This window comes from Chaetodon trifascialis, chromosome 5, assembly GCF_039877785.1.
Source record: "Chaetodon trifascialis isolate fChaTrf1 chromosome 5, fChaTrf1.hap1, whole genome shotgun sequence".
Classification (NCBI taxonomy): domain Eukaryota; kingdom Metazoa; phylum Chordata; class Actinopteri; order Chaetodontiformes; family Chaetodontidae; genus Chaetodon; species Chaetodon trifascialis.
Genome location: NC_092060.1, coordinates 22,761,373 through 22,782,594, shown reverse-complemented (window position 1 = coordinate 22,782,594; position 21,222 = coordinate 22,761,373). Strand labels below are relative to the sequence as shown.

The 21,222-nt window shown below is 41.9% G+C and overlaps 1 protein-coding gene across 2 annotated transcripts in view; it reads right to left on the bottom strand.

Annotated features, from left to right (window-relative positions):
- The window catches only part of LOC139331202 (ecto-NOX disulfide-thiol exchanger 2-like), a 160,337-nt gene that overhangs the window by 33,234 nt on the left and 105,881 nt on the right, over positions 1 to 21,222 (bottom strand). For both annotated transcript variants that reach the window (XM_070962579.1, XM_070962578.1), the window contains exons 4-7: positions 17,196 to 17,351; positions 9,054 to 9,260; positions 6,021 to 6,254; positions 2,873 to 3,085 (exon numbers count right to left, since the gene is read on the bottom strand). In XM_070962579.1, the coding sequence (XP_070818680.1) occupies positions 2,873 to 3,085; positions 6,021 to 6,254; positions 9,054 to 9,260; positions 17,196 to 17,351 (810 nt within the window). The remainder of the gene's footprint in view (positions 1 to 2,872; positions 3,086 to 6,020; positions 6,255 to 9,053; positions 9,261 to 17,195; positions 17,352 to 21,222) is intronic.

Sequence of the window (21,222 nt, the reverse complement as noted above, 5' to 3'; positions counted from 1 at the left end):
TGTGTCCTTGGATGGCAGTCGGGAGCTCTGACAAAAGCAGAACCTGGTAAATATGGATGTCTTTTGTTCACAGGTGTGGTGTGTAAAACTGCCTCATGGGAGACCAATCTCAGTGTTGACATTTGCATGGGTGGAACTACGGTGAGCAAAAGACAAACTCATGAATAGAAATAAGTGTTTGTATGGATTATTGTGTTGGATGTGGATGGCCTTTAATGAGAGAGAAACACTGAAAGAAAGAGAACGAGGGTGACTGACAGAGGAAAATAGAGACATGCAATGTGAGTGAAGCAAAGAAAGAGAAAGTCCTAGGAGGCTGTAACCCCCTTCAATCTGGCCTTTTGAAACCAGTACGACACACATAGATATCAATTCAAGCAAGTTTATAAATATGCATCAAACAGAGCAGCACAGTGATGGCCTGATCTCAGGTGAGAGGTCCTCACTATTGTTGTTTTCTGTCATTCAGCTAGCCATTCATAGTTTGTGCCTTTTCATGTCATGCATGTTGAATACAGGCGGGGACACAGTGTTGAGTTTAATACAGAAAGTCAGTGTAATAAAGCTAAAGGACCTAAATGTAAGCAAGAGATGAAAGGTAGCAGAACTGAGCTTACACCCCCAAAGAAGTGGTCATAGAGTGTATGTACGAAACACTGCATTATAATATATCTTATATAATGAGTGCTTTGTACATACATTGTATAGTAAGATCATCCTTCCTTATACTTGAATGCTTTAGTGACCTGAGCCTGATGTTTTCTTCTAGGCGGAGAAAATGATTTCTCTCTTATGAAATCATTCACTGCATAGAATGTAACTAAACTGTGATTACTAAGTCTTGACATTGACTTGATTGAGCTTGTTCTCATTTCTTTACATGGTTACATAAAGTCTAGTAAATAAATGACTGAATTAATGAAAAAATGATTGAGTGAATGTTGTTGTTGTTGCAGTTTTATACCATTTATACAAAATTAAGACAGCATGTAAAGCAATCATTTTAATTCCTTGGACAGCTTGTACAGCTGCGTCGATGTCATCCATGCTTGTTGGCAAATTTCCTTCGCTATTTCGCATGCTAGCTAAATAGCTAGGAGGCTATGTAGGAAGACGATGCCTCATTCTTAACGCTGCCCACTGAGGGAAACAGCTATCAGTGGGCATAACACCTGATCTGAATGAATGGGCAGCAATCCAGCAGTCTAAAACCAGGTTAACGCTGTCACTCTATAGTAATGAGTAAATCTTATTTCTGTCTGTAATGGTCATAAACAGCCAGTACCTTTGCTATGGTAAAGTCTCTGCAGTCCACTTAGTATCTGCTTGAATTAAAACATTTCGATTCAAAACATAATTCATCTTTCATCACAAGAACAGAATCTGCACCGAGCTTATTTCTGTAAGCCTTTACAGGCTCAGTTGCTCCTGGTATTTCTCATTAATGTCAAGTGTTGCTTGCCTTCCCTGTGTGTGTACGTATGCATGAGAGGGGGAAATCCCTCGTGTGTGCTGGTAGGTGTATGTGTGAAAACGTGTGGGTTAGAGCGTATTTATGTCATGGTATTTCTCTCTGGGTATTTGAGCATTTGATATGCCGTGTATGGAGTGGTGACCTGTGATAAAACGGCAGACTGCAGAGTGTCATGGGAATTACTGCAGCGTAGCGTGGTCGATTGCACCTGTTACCCAAGTATAGCACTAACTGAATGGTAAACTCTGAGGGAAGGGGCGCTATTCTCCAGGGGCTGTGACATAGGATAAATTGTTTACTGAGTGCATGCATTCAAAGAGCCTGCAGGCTCCTTAACCTGGAAAGTCTCTGCTAATATCCTGTTTCTGTGACTGGTGGCTGAGGGCCAGAATCCATTTTCAACGTTAAGACACAAGCTGCCAACTCTGGACATCGTGAGATTTTGGTCAAACCTTCATTTCAGGTCAGTTTGGCACACAGAGCGATCGAAGCCTTCATGTCACTTGTCCTGAGTTTCCCCTTTAACATAAGCATGCACTGTGGAGTGAGACACAACAGGTGCACAAGCTGAAATCAGAGATCCTCTTATTTTGTCCCCAAATGCTTCAGTCTGTTCTAATTTCAAAGGCTTGCTCATTAATATTAAGCACATCCTCAGTAATTTCACTGATTTCTCATTTTTATCTATTTTTTTCAACAGTTGTACAATAACTGCATCTCCTGTTGAGAGACATAGGTGTTGATGACCTTCAAATAACAGCATTTGCCATTGTTGTCAATCACAGCTTGACTACTCTGGCCGTCTCCACTCATGACTCAGTCAGACAAACATTCTGTCAGCTAAATCTAAAATGTTGTGATCGCTTTGTACCGACTCTCCTTGACTGGAAACCTGCGACTTTTTGCTTTTATTTAAAGGCCATGTTATGATGTGTTTATATTTCTCCCTCCTTTATGTCGTCCTATACATTCAGCATCTGTTTCTAAAAAATAAATCAACTTCTTTTCATGAAATGTAACATGGAGTTTTATCTTGCTCTGTAAAGCTCTTTGTGACCTTGTTTTGAAAGTTGTTTCATTTAAAGACACTAAAGAAACTTAAGATGACGCTCCTTGCAAAAAACCTTCGCTGATTTGAATTGTGCATTAGTTGTAATGTCGTTCTTGGTGATCTTATATGAACTGTTTGCTGGTAAATGTGAGTGTGGGAGTGGCAGAGGGGAATGTGGTGCTGTTTTTGCTGCATTATATTTTAAAAACGGCAATTAGAAATCTCCTTAAAAAAACATATAATGCATGTCCTACAAAGTAAATTGCTTGATTAGCCCACATTAAGTTACTTTGGTGCTATCCTGAAGCTATATATATGCACTGTGTGACGGCACAGAGAGGACTCACATTGAGTCAGTATGGCGGCCATCGCGGTCTTGAACTTGTCCTTGGCCTCCTCCATCTCCTTCTCATGCTGACTCTTCTCGCACATCAGCCGGCGGATGTGGCTGTTGGAGGACTGGATCATGGAGTAGAAGTTGTTGGCGTTCCTGCGGTTGACCTCCCCCCGTTCCAGCCAGGTCAAGAGCACACGCACTGATTCAGGAAACGTATTGTCATCTAGGGGAGAAGGTGGAAGGAGGTGTTAATATGAGTGTGGTAAGATAAAAAGAAAACTCCTCTAAGTATATTTACTGCCATCTGAGCCACTGCGAAGAACAAAGGAGTCTACATAAGAAAGGATAAAGAAATGCCATCATTACAAACTATCAGTTATTTGACCAAGGCAGGAGGTAAGGAGAGAAAGAAATGTGGCCAAAATCGATACCATAGAGGTCAAATAACAAAACAGCCTCTGCCAACGCTGAAGGTCTGTCCAGCCAAAAAGGGACAAAAGAGTTAGGGTCACTGGGAGCAAGAAAAAGCTGCCTCTACAAATTTACTCTGGAACCGTTTGATGATCAGGGACTTGCAGGAGCCAACAAGTTCAACAACAAACCAAATGAGAAACATTTCACAAGACAAAAGAAGGGAAGAAGCAGAACTTCAGCTCAAAGCGAGCTCTGTACTTAAACAGTATAAAGCTGAAAGTACATGTAATTAATGCTGAGCATTATTTCAATGTGTGTACGAGCTGTCTGAGCTCGAACGGTGGGATGTTTACAGGTCACGTGCAGGAGCATCAGAAAGGAAAGAATGAGGATGTGAAGAGGATGAGATGAAAATAACTTCAAGGACTCACTGTCATCTTGGGAGGAACAGAAAAGAATGGATTAAATACACGATAGAGGAGAAAAAATATCAGATCTATACGCTGAAGAGGTTAAATGAGAAGAACACTTCCGGGTAAAATCAGTCAGCTCCCGTCTTTCCTATAAATATCTTTGGTAAACAACCTTCGCCAAATGTCTGCACAAAAAGGGGAGCACCGTGTTACATGGCCGTTGTGTACAAAGTGCAAGTTGTTTAGCAGTACTCCTGCTTTGTCTGGTGAATAATCAGATGATGTCAAGAGACTTTATTGATTTCTATTGTTGTTATTCTGCCGTGGTTGTCCTGTCCTCCTCTGCCTCGCTGTGCTGCTTACAAGTCAGAGGAGCAGAGGAGAATATGCTCCCACACATAGACGTCAGCACACAACACGGTGCCTCAGACCTCCACAACACACACACATACACATGCATCATGTGCGCACACATAAACATTACTTAATGTCTTTTCAGATTGAGCAGCTGGGGAGGTTTATATTTATTTAAGCCGGGTTCTGCAGATGCTCTCAATTTCTCTGTGTCGCTGTCAACCACACACACAAACGCACAGTGGGGTCCATCAGACGGCTTGCATGAATGATGATCTATCACAGCTATAGATATTGAATCAAGGTGTTATCTCATGAATCCCTGAGGTGTTCCTGTTTGTTTATAGGCGGACTCAGGTCTCATAATACATGGGCCCCTGCAGTGGAATTATTAATAGACAATCTGGAACAATATTAGTGGTATTCGATCACTGACAATGGCCAGAGGCCACAGAGATTGGGATTCTCATTTAATGGATCTTCAGCTGTGGCATTACCTGAACATAAATACCCAAATTCAAATATAAAAATGCATTATGTTGGTTTATGAGAAATAAATACCCAATTAGAGAACTTCTCGCCTCTTTGTTTCTCTGCATTTTCCTTTTTATCCATAAATCAGAGCTATCTGACAAGGAGCAGATGGGATAGTCATTTTAAACTTGGAGAAAACAGTCCACAACATAACAATTTTACCAGACAATAAAATACTATTTTGCTGCAAGGTGTGGCATTGCATAAACACAGCTAACTCCAAGACACTCTGCTAACAGCTCTAAGAAAAAGACACTTGCTATAAATCGTAAATCTGTGAAACATTTGGGTGAGTGGTGCTGCAATTTAGGAAAAAACATAATTTTCCTGTGAAATCATCCACTGACTCTTCTCAATTAATTTTGTTCGGTCATGCTTTTATTTCTTTGTTCAAACAGATTCTGAAAAGTGTGAACTCAACTATGAAATAAAAGTTGGCCCAATCACTACAAAATCAGGAGAAAATTGACCCTTTTCTCCCCATATCTGAGTCTTAGTTGCAAAGTGGTCAATTAGCAGATAAATCAGCTATTTGGGAAAAAAAAAAAAAAGGCAAGGCATCAAAAAATTAGCAGCACTCCAGATCTTGTGAGTACCTTCCTGGCTTTAAAGTCGCAGTAAAGAGGGAAGGGGAAGGACAGAGACGCCACTGGGGATCAACAGTGAATCTCCTGCCACAGATGTTTGATTGCATTAAGAATCCACAAGGCTCAACGAGATACTCACATCCCAGAGGCCCCTTCAGCTCATCCTCTCCTTAGATGTGCTCTCAATGCTGATCGCAACATCACTCAGAGCATCTAAATATCTCAAATTATAGTACAACTCCTGGCAGCCAAGACAAACGATTAACAAGCATCAAGTCACTTTGAATTCTCAGTAACAAGCAGCATTATAAAACACTCAAATTAAAATAGGTCTGCAGACACCACCAGAGGACCACTTGATGAAATGTCAAGTGTGTTTAGATTACTGTCGGAGCTGACTCTAAATCAATTTAGAATCAACTTAAACATATTTTGGTCCTTTGGTCCAAATTTGAATGTTAAGCACAGGGTCATATTTTCAACTCGTGAACATGTATTTAAATCATAGCCAAAGGGATCAGTTCATTACAAATCAGTCAATCAGTGGACAATTAGTGAGCAGCAACTCTGATCATCCATTAATCATTTAAGTCCTTCAATTATCAAGAGTCTTCATGTCTACACAGGAGATGCAGTGAAAGCATCTTCATTAGCTTTGCATGGATGTGGTGAAGTGAGCGGCTGACACTAGCATGGCTAATTACAGTGGTATATTTTTACTAGTTCCAGCTCCTCAAATGTGAGGATTTGCTGCTTTTGTATGTTCTGTATGGGTGTAAGGACTGAAAACAACTGTTAGTCATACAAGCAAACTCTAAATAAACTCAGTGTGTATGTTTCACGTTTGCCAACCAACCTTTGATCCTGTCTCCAAGCTCGCTACACTCGTGCTCGGAGTAGTGGACGATGGGAGGAGGGGAGGGAGGCCGGAGGCGATCCTCCTCCATCTTACGCCGGTGCCTCTCTTCTCTGGCCAACATGCGCTGCCGACACTCCCACTCATAGAGGTCGTCTCTGGCCTGGGCGAAGTCCACGTGGAGACGGCCGGAGTCTTTTTTCTCTGTGCTGGAGCCCAAACGAATGCGGTAACCTGGGGAGAGGAAGGAGAGGTTTGAGAGGAGATGAGTCAAATTAAGAAAAAAAATAAAGGTGAGGTCCGGGGGAAAAGATAGCGGAGACATTTCATTGATTGGATGAGAGTGGCAAGAGGCTGAAATATCAATTTCTATCAACACCTTCTCTGATTCAGACGTAAAAGGAGGTACACACAGACAGAACAGCAAGCACAGATATACACAGATAGGAACAGATCATCACGCATTCATACACGTGCATACACACACACGCACGCACGCACGCACGCACGCACACACACACACACACACACACACACACACGTTTGACAAGGTTAAATTGATCAACTCGTCCTCATTTTGCCTCAGACAGGAAGGGACAACCTGATCTACGCATCCTCTTTGATCTCTCAATGTGTCCCGCTATTGCAGCCACACACCAGGTGTATATTCACCAATACTTAGACAGACAAAAGCAGAGCAAGTCACTTGAGCTTTTTACTCTGTATGTACTGTACAAGAGTGTGAGACACTAATTACAGTGATAGCCCTGGATCACCCCACTGCCTCCCACCTGACACTCAAAGCTCATTCCACTGCCTGTGTGTGGGTGTTAAGCGCTATCACGCTTGTTTTGTTAATTGATTGCCCTGAATGATCTGTGAGAGGTTGGGGTGTTTACAGTACAGTTTGCAGTGAAAACCCAGGAAACAAGCCCTGGACCAGCCTCCCAGATACATGTGAACACACACACTCATTGGGGGGAAAAAGGAGATAAAGTTGGATGTCAGAAGAAAGACACAAGTATGAGTTTTGGGTTGTTTCTGGAGTCTGTTCTCAATGCTTAAGACTCTCAGGTTGCTTCAATATTTTATAAAAGGAGACCTCAGTGTGCCGAGGCTGCCGTAATGTGTATCTGTGTGTGAACATGTGTGTGTTTTGGGAGAAGAGGCCACTGTGTTAGGAAAGCAGCATTTATGAGAAACCTACACAGGTCTGTCATCTAGCTAATATATGGACTTATGGCTCCTTTCTTACTGTAGGGAAGAGGTAGATGAAATCACACAGAGACACACATACGCACACACACACATTAAATAATGCATAGGGTATTATTGCATTGGCTGGTGTTTTAAATGAGCTTTGTGAAGAGGGAATATACGGCCAGCTATTCACATTGAGAGATTTAAGGCATCTGTGCAGGAGAAGCTGCTGGATGGAGATAAAAAAAAAAAGAAAATCAAAGCTGATGTCGCATGACAAAGAGACTTCTTCTCAAGCAGCAGCAAAAGCAGCAGGCCGAAGGAAATGTGAGCAAATTCATTTGTCTAGTGATGACACTGTAGGAGTGTCGATACTGTGAGTGAAGGGGCACGGAGTTAAGTCAATTACTGAGTCACAGAGACCACACTACTCCGATTCTGATTCGTGTAGAAGTAAAGCAAACCAACAACACTGTCCACTTGTAGCATTGAAACATTTATCAGACTGAAAGCAAATTTTAGAAATCTAGAAATCTGTCAGAAACAGCAAATTGGGGTGAAGGTGCGTCCATCAAAGCCTTTTTAAGGCAGGAAAAATGAGAGGGCTGTAAAGAAAACTATGTAAGCTGTCACACCAACGCATCAGTCAAACTAAAAGCGCCTTCATCGCTGTAAAGATTTTACTTTTATTTTCACACAGAAGTTACTCAAAGAAGGACTGACATGCACATCCAAAATACGACATGTTTGAGTTATACTGTATGAATCTACAGCAGGTTGGCGATTAACACCTGACAACATCGTGCAGTTACACACAATCACACTGCAGAAAAGATGAAAGCAGCAGCTTTCTACACCACCACTGCCCTTCTTCAACTGTACATCTATTCACAAATCTCCATTTAGACCTTACGACAGAGAATCTTTTACATTTGCAATAAAAGGTGCAGAAGGATGTTGACCTGTTAAATGGCAGTTAATTTACTCCGTCTGCACAAAGGAGGACTTATTTCAACCAAGTGTCAAGTGCAGAACAAAACGTATTGGGGTCATGAAACACACGAGGTGACACTGAACAAAAGAGGAAGGTCAAACTGCAGCTGTACATTTTCAATAGCCACAAAAAAGTTCATACACTGTAAGCTATGCACAAATGATGAATGTGCCTATTAACAAACACAGGATCATGACTGATATAACAGCAGGAGTCTATTAATTTTGTCTTGTTCTGTCCTCCAGACCTGCGTGACTCTCTCGCTCCTTCAGCCATACAGTATATCCAGTGCTGTTCCCCTCCAAACAATCTCTATGGAGTGCAGCACATTTTCCATCTCTCCGTCCACCCATGCCCGTATCTATTTATCCATCTGCCAAATGGTCCCGAGTGAATGTGTGAGGCTGGAGAATTGTAGGGCTGAGTGACAGATATCAGCCCTTTCATTTCCATCAGAGTAAAGGTTAACAGCTCATCATTCTTCATCCACCTGAGGTGAAGGATGGCCGGGGTACTGGGAGATGGCTGGGTGCACTGATAGCAGCGGACTGACAATACAAGCACCCTCTATAGATTCAATATTGTCAAGGGGAGTGAGAAAGAAAGCTGTTATCCTCTGACCTTTCAACCCAATGCAAACCAATACATACCTTAAAACAAGGTTGGGGGTTTGTTGGGGTTTTCAATGTGCAGCTGTGAGGAATTGGCAGAAAAACAATAAACAGTCTATGTGATAGATTACTTATCAGACATAAGATTATCTACTAAAAGACGTAATCAAACACCACTGAATATGGGGAGTATGAGTCTATGTTGGTTCTAGGGTGGAGGCAGTTTACCAGACAGGAGGAGAGCCTTGTCCACAGTGAGCTCCTCAACAAATCGGACATGGCAGAAGTTTTTCTTGCTCTTCCTGATGGCAGCGATATCCCCACAGCGTCCAAAGACGTCCATGATGAGCTGCTCAGTGGCGTTCTCGGGCAGACCACCGACAAATACCGTCCTACACCCCGGAGGGCGCTCCCTCGTGGCTGGCAGTGGAAGGTCTGTCAGACATGGAGAGGACAAAAGAGGCGTGACAACATTATTTCAGTGGAAGGTACAACTGCACTCAGTTGGTTGATTGGATTCAATCATTGACATCTACAACATCCATTTTAATCAAGTAAACTGACATTTGTAAGTGTTGTTATGTGAATGAATGAATTCATTTTTCTACGTCCGCAAGACACCATAAATGCAGAAACTAAACTCAATGTCTGTGTATGTTTAATAGACATTGTCCAAAAGAAAACCAATTTGCATGAGTTAAATAATTTACACAATTAGTTCTTCATGTCTGAAACAAAGCTCATAATAACTGACAGAACATATATTGCATAAGTTTGGAGAAATCAGAACAAACTCTAATGAAACAATCCATCTTGCCTTTTTTTTTTTTCCACACTTTTGAGACGAGTTAGGCAAACACATCAGAAGTGTAAATCCATATGGATTCAGTCTGCTTTCCAATTCCAGTCCAGCTAAATGAGCTGAGTTTGCTTTGCATTGCTTCCCAAGAAGTCAATTATTTTCTCTTTGCCTGTATTTAATATTGGATCAACAATCTGTCTTCAAAGAGCTGCTAAAGGCTGTGATGTGTCTTATATTTTGCTTTCCATTAATTAATTCAAGCACAGTCTTGGTCAGCTTGGCAGTCGACGCACCCCCTCAGCTAGTCAAGGATGTGTGTGCTCATGATAGAACAACGTAACATTAAATTAAATGCAAGAAACTGAGTGCTTGAAAATTACTGAACATTTTCATCATATATAGCATCTACAGCTTCTACCTCTGAAAGTGTTCCCTCCTGTTATTTTTATCATGCTAGTCAAGTCCAGCCAATTTTATGTAAATAGCACAATATCATACATTCGCCTCAAGGGACTTTACAATCTGTCCAGCCTCCACAGTCTATATTTAGACCCTTGATTTTCCCCCTTTAACGGGGAAAGACACCTCAGAAAACTGATGTCTATGTCAAGCTGTGCCGATGACCAGCATCTCAGTTTCATCAGAGGAGCACCTATTCAAGTAAGGCGACTGCACAGCAGGATGGCCCGTAATCAGCGAAACCAAACCCAGAGCTCAGTCAGCTGACTGTACATGATGGTGAGATAATGAGACGCACAGGAGGGGAGAGGTTTCTCTATGGACATATCATGATGGAATTAGAGAATGATAAGAGATACCATGGAACAATATGCTTGAATCATTTTTACATTACAGAGATAATCACGTCACACCATCCTGAGCATGAAAATCAAATCCTTCTGGCCAGGCAGAGGTTGATCCTTTCATGTCAATGGTCCAAAGCTGACCGAACTGACTGAGCAAAGATAAATGTTGGCTGATCTAATCTCAGAAAGATCAGGCTCCCCGTGGATGATATGATTGACTGGTTAAGTCTGTACAGAGGAAACTGGGAAAATGATGGATGCTAAACCAGCTGTGCTTTGATGATGAAGTTTGGTGTTACTATGGCTGGCAATGAGCCAAACGACTTCTTTATTGATTGAACATTAAATGCAAAGAGTGCTCGAATGAAGCTTATGCTTTCAGGCTTAACACTTACTGTCCTTGGCCTATAACACAAATGCTGTATTGTTCAGGTTTGGTGTTTTTCCATTGATAAGTTAAGAAGGGTGCATTCATATCTTATGTTAACCTTGCGCAAAGGTCCAGTGAAACGCCACTAAAGATGTGGAACGTCGCAAAACAAGACAAGGTACGTTATTTACCTTCAGCTGTCTTACGTGAAACCACTAACGCTCATTTAACAAGTGCTAGTCATGTTACTTGTAGCTATTATTTGAAATCAATCACAATAGATTTCAAATAATAGTTAACGTTACACCATTTCCACCATTAGCCGACTTGCCCCCCCCCCCCCCCCCCCCCCACCACATACCACTCACAAGCCATTTTTTCCAGCATTTTTTGGTAAATTTCTTGCCTTTTTCACCCTTATGAACAACAACTTTTGGTACTTAATAAAAGCTCCTTGTGGCTTCTTGGTTTGATTGATCTTAGCAACCATAAACAACACAAACATAGGCATTTTGAGTGTGTGTTCATTTATATTCTTTCTATTTATGTAGATAGATATCTATATACAGATATAGCTCTCCATATATATATGCTTAAAAGTATATAACACTATAACCTGTTATTGTCTGATTAAGTGAACTGAACTACAATATTTATGTAAATGTTCAAAGCAATTGTCCCCATATGTTGTAGGCAGAATATAAAACCAAAATAACATCCTATTCTTAGAGCAGCCACCATAAAAGTATAGTGACATTTGCTGACTGACACACAGAACAAATCGGACCCAGCAGTTATGTGAAAAGTATCTCAGGCAGGGCTGAAATGTAGGACTCATTCATGGACACTTAGGAGCTAGGATCACTTCCCAATTGCCATAAAGCTGTGGCCTGAATCATATGACTTTTAATCAATCATCTCCCAAATTAGAAAAAAATACAGTGTATTTTTCAGTCAGTACTCAAAAGGTTGGACATGAAATTTTAAATTATAGGCCCAAGAGGAGCTATTATCCTGTCCTGTAGCTTTAGTGCTGGAGAGCCTGTAGCAAAGTTATGGTAAAACACATCAAAGGTACTTTATGGCTTTGTCCTCCTCATGTCACAGCTTGCTCTGGCACATGGCCCAAATGCCTTCATCCCCTGACCTTGGCGATGATGATGGCATTAAAACTGGAACATGCACATACTCAACGGCTGCTCCCTCGCTGGCATACTCAAAACCAGAAAACGCACACACACACCAACTCTAGGACAACACCAAGGTGATAGCTTCCCTGCCTTTACTTTGCAGTCAGCTAAAACATGCTGCGGTTCATTGCACGATTCAGCATTAAATTACAATTTCTGACAGAGTTCGGCTGATGAGCGAGGAGGACAACATAAAAGGACAACAAGGTAACAATCTGACATTTAGCTGACATCCTTGCTTCGTAAAAGCCTGCCTTTAAAAAGCAACATTTTTTTCCCGACGCACTAGAGATGTGACTGCATTACCAAATGTTTGGCTTTGAAAGAAGGATGAAATCCATGGGACTTCTTAGAAATGTAGGCACGTAGACAGGAGGGCTCTGAAGGGCATCTTTGGTCTTTTGCTTGAGGGTAATTACAGACAGACGAGCCTGACATCGATGAAAAAGTGTTGGAAAAAGAAGAGCCGGGGGAAGTGATGACCATTAAAGACACTCACAGAGTAATTCCCTGAAGCAGCAAATGAAATGTAGGTCTTCAGCATTGAAGGGCTGAGAGACGAAAATGGGTTTGTGTCTGTGTGTATGGGAGTCATGGAATAAGAGAAAGAGGCAGAAGAAGACAAAGACAAACTTTAATCAAAGCTCAAGTTTTTCTGTCAAGAGAAGAAGAAGAAAAAAAAGTCCAAACCCTGAGTGAAAATGGAAACTGGGACTACTGGTGGTGCTTATTGACAGCTTGAATGTGCTGCTCATTCGAATTATGAATTGCTATTATATATTAAGACTCATTAATCATCATTTATTGTGCATTAGTGCAGTCCTGCTGTTTACAATTAGTCAAGTCAAGACAACAGCAAGTTTTTAGCAAATTTTTTGTTTACGTTTTGTAAATTTTTACTAAAATGTTTGCTTTTATTGTCTATCTTTGTGTTTTGAGCTGACACAACAAGCAATCTGAGGATGTCACTTTGGGCTCAGTGAATTAGGGATGGATTTCATTCACATATTTATGACATTTTATAGTCTAAATGATTACTAGAAATGAATCGTTAAAAGACCGTTTCAACTCACATAATGATAATAATATTGTACATTTTGATTGAGAACTGTTGGTTGGCATGCATCACAGTTTACTGGAGAGCTGCTAATTTTCCAACACTCACATAATGATTGAGGAATCCCAAGAATTGGACAAAATTTGGCATTTTCACATCAATTTTGATTTTCAGAAATATGTAGAAACCGTCTTAAAAAGACAGAAAAATGACATGATGATATATAGGTCTTGTGAATCTAGATATTGTGTATAGTATATGCAAATCAACAAGGAAAAAGGGAAGAGGCCAGATCAAAATGTAGGAGAGACATAAAGATAATGATGCAGATATGAAGAGAGACAGACGCTGAGTTTCAGAGCTGTTCAGCTGAAGGTCAATGAGGAGGAAGCCGCATGTAATGTCTGAGGTGGAGTAGCTGGGGGTCCTGCTTCCTGTGATAGCCACCATATGTAACCTGCTGCCCTCTATCCCCATCTCTTTCACACACAAACGCACACACAGCTCCCGCCTGCCGGACACATAACAAATACCTGAGGAAATAGAGCACTGAGTCACAATCAACCTCCAACTTCACACACAGCAACGCTCGCGTGAAAAAAACACAATGTTAAAAGCAACATTTCTGCCCGCCTCTTCAATTTTCTCACACGCACACACATGCAAACACACAACTGCATTATAGACAAACACCCTTTTTAAAAATAAACTTAAAGAAAGATGCATGTCAGCTTCTGTTGTGACCCCCTGCGTCGTCCCCTGGGGTGAAGCTTTGTCATGCTGTGAGCCCCTCAGAAGAACCCACAGGGGCCTCAATTACAGCGGAAACCTTACAAGCGAGCCAAAAAAATCCCCTCGATGACTCTGTTTCGTTCTGGGTGAGTGTCTTGCCATCTCCTCAAATAAATTGCTGCGTTAAATTCCTACCTGAAATGCTGTAATTTAGATGGTATTTCCCCTTTTTTCTCTTTGAAAAACGTCTGCCACGGAAGAATATCTTCCTATTGGTTTCAAAGGACAGTTTTGACATCCTCTTGGTCGACTGTAGGAGGCAACAGTGGCATCTTTCAAGGTGGGAAAAAAAGCTACCCTTTCATGCAGGGAGTAAATTGGCTTCCTCTGAGGACTAACTTTCCAACCCACTCTCATCTATGGCGCACTTCTTGCCTTAAAGGTGACATAAAGCGAAGGAAATTAATAGAAGGAGACGAATGGCATGAGAGAGAAGGTGAGCGAAAATGAAATTGTGGCAGCAAATATTCTGAAGATGTGTGGTCACCGTTGTAGAGAAGATGGAGGAAAAGGTTGAAGTGAGGGATTTTGTTCAAGCAGTCAAATAGGAGGCCCACACTATATCTCAACACACCACTGGGTGGATGCTTTAATCCAAAGTGCTTTACAAGTAGCATGAGCGCTTAATGTGTGTGTGAGTGGCCCAAAGGAGATGGAGCCCTTAACCTCAGCAGTGTACGTGTCATCAGTCCCCACGGAGCTGCATCTGAAGCCCTGCTTATAGTTTTTTTAAAATGATGTGGATGTGATGTGGAGCCCTGAATTCAAGAATAACTGTCTTATAGTGACAGGGCTCTTCAGGGTTTAAGGGCAGTGCTACCTTCGATTCTGCGCCTGCACGGCAAGACAAGAAATGCAGAGGTGTTAACGCTGGGAAAGACTGTAAACTAAGTTCACACGATGAGTGTTTATGACAGGTTCCTGTGAGGTTACACTGAGCAGGTAACAGCACGGCTCCTCGTTCCGCCTCAGGATCAGAATGAACTCTGTATAAGGGACACGGCTTTTCATCCATGTGCTCTGATCACTAGGTCTACAGGTAGAGGGGGAAATATTTATTAATGAATTTATAACATGTTTTATTTTTTCTGCCTGCATTAAACTGTGACACTGATGCTTTATACTACGGGGTGAACACTGAACACAGAACACACTTGGTCTCAAAGGCAGACTCCCACACTGGTAGTAGTGAGGAGCTCTCACTACTCGTCTAGGCTGAAATTGATGTGTTCTCCATCTGACATGCGAGGCTGCCTTGAAAAAGCCCCGAGACAGACCGTTCTCTCCAACAGAAGGGAGGAAGTTCCTCCCAGTGGGAGCGAACACGAGGATCACGTTTAATTATTAACAGAACCTAAGTGTGAAGGGAGAGTGTGAGCGCAGACCGTGCTCAACAGGAAATGCTCTATTTCAGGCTATTTTTTTGTGCTTTATCCCATAATATCAATATACAATGAAAATAGGGCTGATGCATGACCTAAATACTATAAATAATAAACTCACACTGCTAGAAATATAAATGCTATGACATGAAACAAGATTAGAAAGCAGAGATTTAAGTCCTATTAAAATATGCTCTGTAGGTGGGATTGAACTAACTATCTGAAAAAGAAAGGTCCATCGAGTTTGGGAGGATGAAGATTAGATCTGGTTGAGTGGGAGTGAATTAGACCTGGAATAATTAAGATCTGGATCTTACCTATAAGGACATATTGTGAAAACATTAATATCATATAGAAAAAAAAAACACCTAGAAATCTTGAAATATTGTCATGAAGCAGTCCTGATAATGTCTTTGCAAAACTACCCAGCGCCCCGTACAAGCTTAGATATTACAAGCAACATCACCTGCGTACAAATGGTATAGAGATATTGAATGTACTGAAATATGAAAAAATACATTTGCCCTGTATCTCGGCCTGATTTGCAGTGGCATTTTGTGAAAGCTATAAGGGAGACTGGACACAGAGGCAACAGCCCCTTTGGGAGCCATTCCAGAGCCACCGCTGAGTGCAGGAATGGTGTTCAGTCCCTATTCCACTCGTCTGTTGCTCAGTTTTATATAACAGTGGCTGTTTAACTTTTGTTGACCTGCTATTACATGTGGTCACCAGGTACTCCTGATTCAGGCTCAGAGCTCTGTGCTTCTCAGTAATAAAAGATTCTCCTTTTATTACTTCAAGACCCAAAGGACAGATTGACCCAATTACTATAACCCATTGTGCGAAGGTTCAAGGATGCCACAAACCTCCAGTGATTTCAGACACCGATAAACCCAAAGAACAAAACCTTCACACACCTGTGGACTGATGGGTGCAGAGGAGGAGACCGCGGGTCGACAGGAGAGCACAAACAACTCTCCTTTTTGCTTGCAATCGGGGGAATTCAATCCTAACTAATAATGTTTTGGTACAGAGACCTTGATCAGGGAACTAAACAAGGAGAGGCTGTCTTAAAATCTTAAAAAGGTGGGTTGACACACATGGAGCAAGCATGTCATGCTGCAGGCTGACATGCCTCGTGTTAATCATAACCAACGCTGTTCTGATGAAATTTCTCTGATTGCAAGTGAAAAGGTGCTGGAGTCTTTAGATCCTGTTAAACACCCATATATGTGCATGTAGGTATGAGTGTGTGCTTGCACATGTACATATGTACCGGACGGAGCCTGACAGGGACCTTTTGAACTGGAACTAGCAGCTGGAAGACTCAGAGGTGATAAGGCAATTAAGTGGATTTGACTCCTGAAACGCGAGGTGGGAGGAGAGGAGATGCAGTATATGATAGAGAAAGAGGGAGCAAAGAGGGAGGGAGAAGCATGTATGTATATAGTACAGCAGAGGGAGAAGGGCAGAGAGATTAAGGGAAGATGCAGCGATGAAGCTGAGCTGAGCTAAGAAAAGGACAGAGTCCGTCACCTCTCTGGCCTGGCATATTGAAGACAGCAGCACTGCGTTATGTGCTCACAGAGGTCACTCCCCCAATTATACATTCATAGACATCACACAAGTGCACGCTTGCATGCAGACACACACCTCCTTTAATTCCTCCCCTCCCTTCCTCCCTGATGAAACGTGAATGCAAATCAGTCACGCTCTGCCGGGTGGAGGTACTAAGAGGTATTAAAGGTGACATTAAGGAGGAATTTCTTTGTTGTCACACAAAATCCAGCTGAGTGGTGCGTATCCAGAGCCCAAATGTGAGGACGGGGACAGATATAAGTCATAGATAATGCACACTACTGCATCGATAAATAAAACATGCTCTAGGCTTGCTGAAGATGGGTCAGCGTGCAGTGTTTCCGTGATGCTTTTATTTGTTACAACAGCAGCGATAACTAATATGAGACTTACTGGGGTTGGGAGGAAACAGCGTGCAGCTCTTGCAGTGGATGATCTCCTTGACAAGTGGTACATCCTGGGAGAGGGGCAGGGGCGCCAGGCCCAGGCCGGGCATCATGGGATTTATGGGGGCAATGCCAGTCATCAGCCCCAGACTGGGGTCAAAATCTGGAGTCAGGAGAGAAACATGGATGAGAATACATAAGAAGTAGCACAGCTGCTGGGAAAGGAGTGACACAAGGTGCACACGTATTAAGAAATTAGCTTCTGTTTACTAACTGCTTATCAGTCACTGCTAACCTTTACTGTGGCATCATTTGAGCACACGCTGGCTGTTTCATGTTCCATTTTACATTGTGTACTTCCTCCATGAACACAGAGCAACACTTCTGTCAACAGTGGTGACACACAAGCAGTTTATAAATAACGGAATGTCAGCGACTCATGAATAAATCATCTGACGAAAAAACATGAATATTTAAACTATTTTTACTTAGTCTCTTGTCTTTTTATCATTCTGCCCCTCTCTCTCTCTCTCTCTTTCCTCTCCTGGTGACTTTCTTTCTTTAAATCTCTCTCACACACACACACACACACACACACACACACACACACACACACACACACACACACACACACACACACACACACACTCATTATCTATTACACCCTGTCTCGCTTGCTCTCTGTCTCCCCCTCTCTTCCTCTTTTGTCTTTGAATGACGCCTTGTAACATCACAAAGAAATTTCAGAAAACACAGACACTGTAGTCACAAGTACTGACTTAGACTGCACCTGCCGCACACACACGCACAAACACACATGCATACACGCACACACGCATACTCTCACACACATTCCCAGCTTTTTTTTTTTTTTGAAATGGAAATACATTGCCCTCTCCCATGAGTCTGCGCTGCACCTGCAGCACACAGCAGCAGAGAAAGGAGGCCATTGTGTGCATGTGTGTGTAATGCAATGCCATGTCTTCATCCCCATGAGTGACAGAAACTTGACTGAGACAAAATTGAAATGAAAGCACAACAAAACACTGACGCAATGTGTGCTCAAGAGGACTGGCATGGAGTTTTTATTTTTCTTTCTGGAGGAGTCAACAGAGGAAGGAAAATCTAGTTCGATGAGCTTTTATGCAGTAGTGGGAGGGATGGAAAAAGTTATCAGTGACACGATGCTGCTGAACTAAACACTGTAAAGATGGAGAGCTGTGATACTGCGGTGGCTCGCCTGGCTTTCTCTGTCTGCTATTGATGACCCTGACATCCGTCTTTAGCCAGGTGACAGAGGGAGAGGAGGCAGGTGATAATGAAAACACTGCTGCGTTGCCAGAGCGATGAATGACTTGTTCTGGTGAGCTGGAGGAGAGGAAGATGGATAACATGGAGGGAGGCAGATAAGTGATGCAGGAGTGAAGCAGCAAAAGAGAAACAGAGCCATAAAATCTGATCCAATTATTACCACAGCGCACCAGGATGTACTGTTTTCCATTAAAACTGTATCTCTGTATCTGTCTGGGGTGGTCACAGATGTCACTAATTGTATTCTTATCTGTATTTGTGGAGACAGAAAAACAATAGCTGGATGCTGAATAACTGCACAATATCCATGCTTTGTTATTGTCCGTGTTCTGGGTTTCGTCGGGCAGCCGTCTCTCATATTTTAAAATCAGAGTTTAATCAGCACGAGGATGCACCACGAGTCAGTGCTGGACTTTCAGGAGTCTGCAACAATAAGGTAACACTTCATATTAAGGTGACAGTTGCTTATTCTGCATGACCATATTCTACAAGTACGAGACTGCTAAGTGTTTTCCCTCAATAAGCTCCTAATTCCTGCTTATTGATATCAATAAAGAAGTTGTCGCACACAGATTATGATTTTAATGACTTAAATCTAACACTTAATAATCCCAACCCCAAGAATAAGTGCTTTATAATGAGTCATAAAAAGCCAATATGCTGCTAATATGCATGCTAATAAGTAACAAATTAAAGGTGAATATGTGTACCATGGCACAACATGACACAATTTTTACTGTCTTCTATATTTTTCTTTTTACTGTGCAAAACACTGTATTTAATATCCATATTTGATCATATGCAGTTCAGTGTTTATTTAGGCAACAGCATTTTTCTCATTTGCAATTTAATATACATATATATAGTTTTTGTTTTTTATTCTGCATCCTTTATCTTGATTTTTCTGTGCCTCTCTTTTTATACCTTGCTGGCTATAACAATTTAATTTCCCCGGCGTGGGATTGATAAAGTTTTACCAAAAAATATATATTTACTGGACTGCACTTTACTGGAATTGATCATTTACAGCTCAGGCGAGGTGATTTTCCCCAAATTGAAATAAACAGAAAACAAAGGCGGCTTTGAAGTCAAGAAAATCCAGCAATCAAACACTGCTGCATGATTGGGAAAATATTCAACACTGATGAATAAGAATACTAAAGCTGCACCCAGATCACAATTTCAGAAGTTTGAAGTTTACCTCACTGTGATGCCCCATGAGTCTCCAGTCATGTCCTCTGCACAATGAGGCTACAATCTGGAGCGACTGTGCAGCAGCCACTCAGCAATGAGCTCCTATAACATTTTGTCTGGCATGTGAAAATATAAGATTTACTCACAGTCACAGAGACTGAAAGCGTGTGTTGTAGCATACACACCAGACAGCAACACATGAAGCAGTGTGAGCTTCATGATTAATTTATCCAACTTTCCCAAGCACTGGAGCTGGGAGCATTACAGTAGTGAGCAGAAACAAGGTGATGAAAGGTCATCAGAGATGCTCTGCGTGGCTCTCTCCATCTTTTCCATTAACCTATTCTCTGTTTTCATTAAAATTAGGTCAGGTAATTTTGGGACGAGGCCGGATTCTATAGGTTTATAGCAGCATTTGTGTAACAATGATGCAGAAAAAGAACAATCTTTTTAAATCCGCATATTTAAATCTGGAAGCATCCCAGCTGTCTAGATTTGTATCTGAGGCTTTATTCACACTGCAGTTGGATCTGCTCAAAACTCTGACTTTACTTCCTTTCGCAGTATGATTTAATGTTTTCTAATTTGTAGTTCCAATCTGGCTCCTGAGTAAGTGTTAAAAATCAAATCTGTCTGCTTACTCAGATCTGACAATGCCATCACCGCCATGACAAGAAGTCAATCTGACGTCGTTAACCCGACGCTGTTATTACATATATTGTTGGTCACTGGCGTTTGGCAGGGCGAAGAGTCAGTGCTGAGGACAGACGCAAAAGGAATAAAAGTTAAAGAGAAGCCTCAATTCAGGCAAAACCTGAAACCTCACAGAAATGTGTTCAAATCACGTGGGAGAGGGGAGGGTAAGACAGCGGACGTGGACGCTATTGTTACCCCGGACACGCATGGCTTTTCACCATCACTGACAGCTCATAGTGGTGTGGGATACGGCTTACATCCTGCATGGATATGAACAGTCGTCTGAAAATCTGACACACGAGCAGCATTGATACACTGAGCATGCAGACCTGTTGGTGAGATGTACTTATCCAGCTGTCCATGTATGTAATGTATTTATACAAATGATCATCACTGATGTATGTTGTCTGTCAGTCAAAATGCGATGCTGTTTGTGTCAGTGTGCCTGGTTTTCTGCTAGTTTTTTGTACTCTCTGTACAAAGGATTAAATAAGGCTCCATCTGACCCAGGAAAACATCAAGATCAGACAAAAAGCCGTCTCCAGGGTTACAGCCCAGCCCCACTTGCTTCTAGCACGCTGAACTCAGGTCAGCGCACTACCTTCAACAGACATGATCTGACTGCTCAGGGCTGAGTTACTCTTTGTGTGCGAGCTTCCCTCTACGCCTGCACATTTCTGTTCAGTTAGTTTGTTTATCTGTTGTGCTCCATTTGTTTTGCCGTGATAATCCTATCAGACCGATGTTCCTTTACATGTGCGAAAATGTGGCGAGAAATTCTGTTTATTTGTTCTGTTGTGTTCACAACTTAGACGCTGATTGAGAGCAAATTA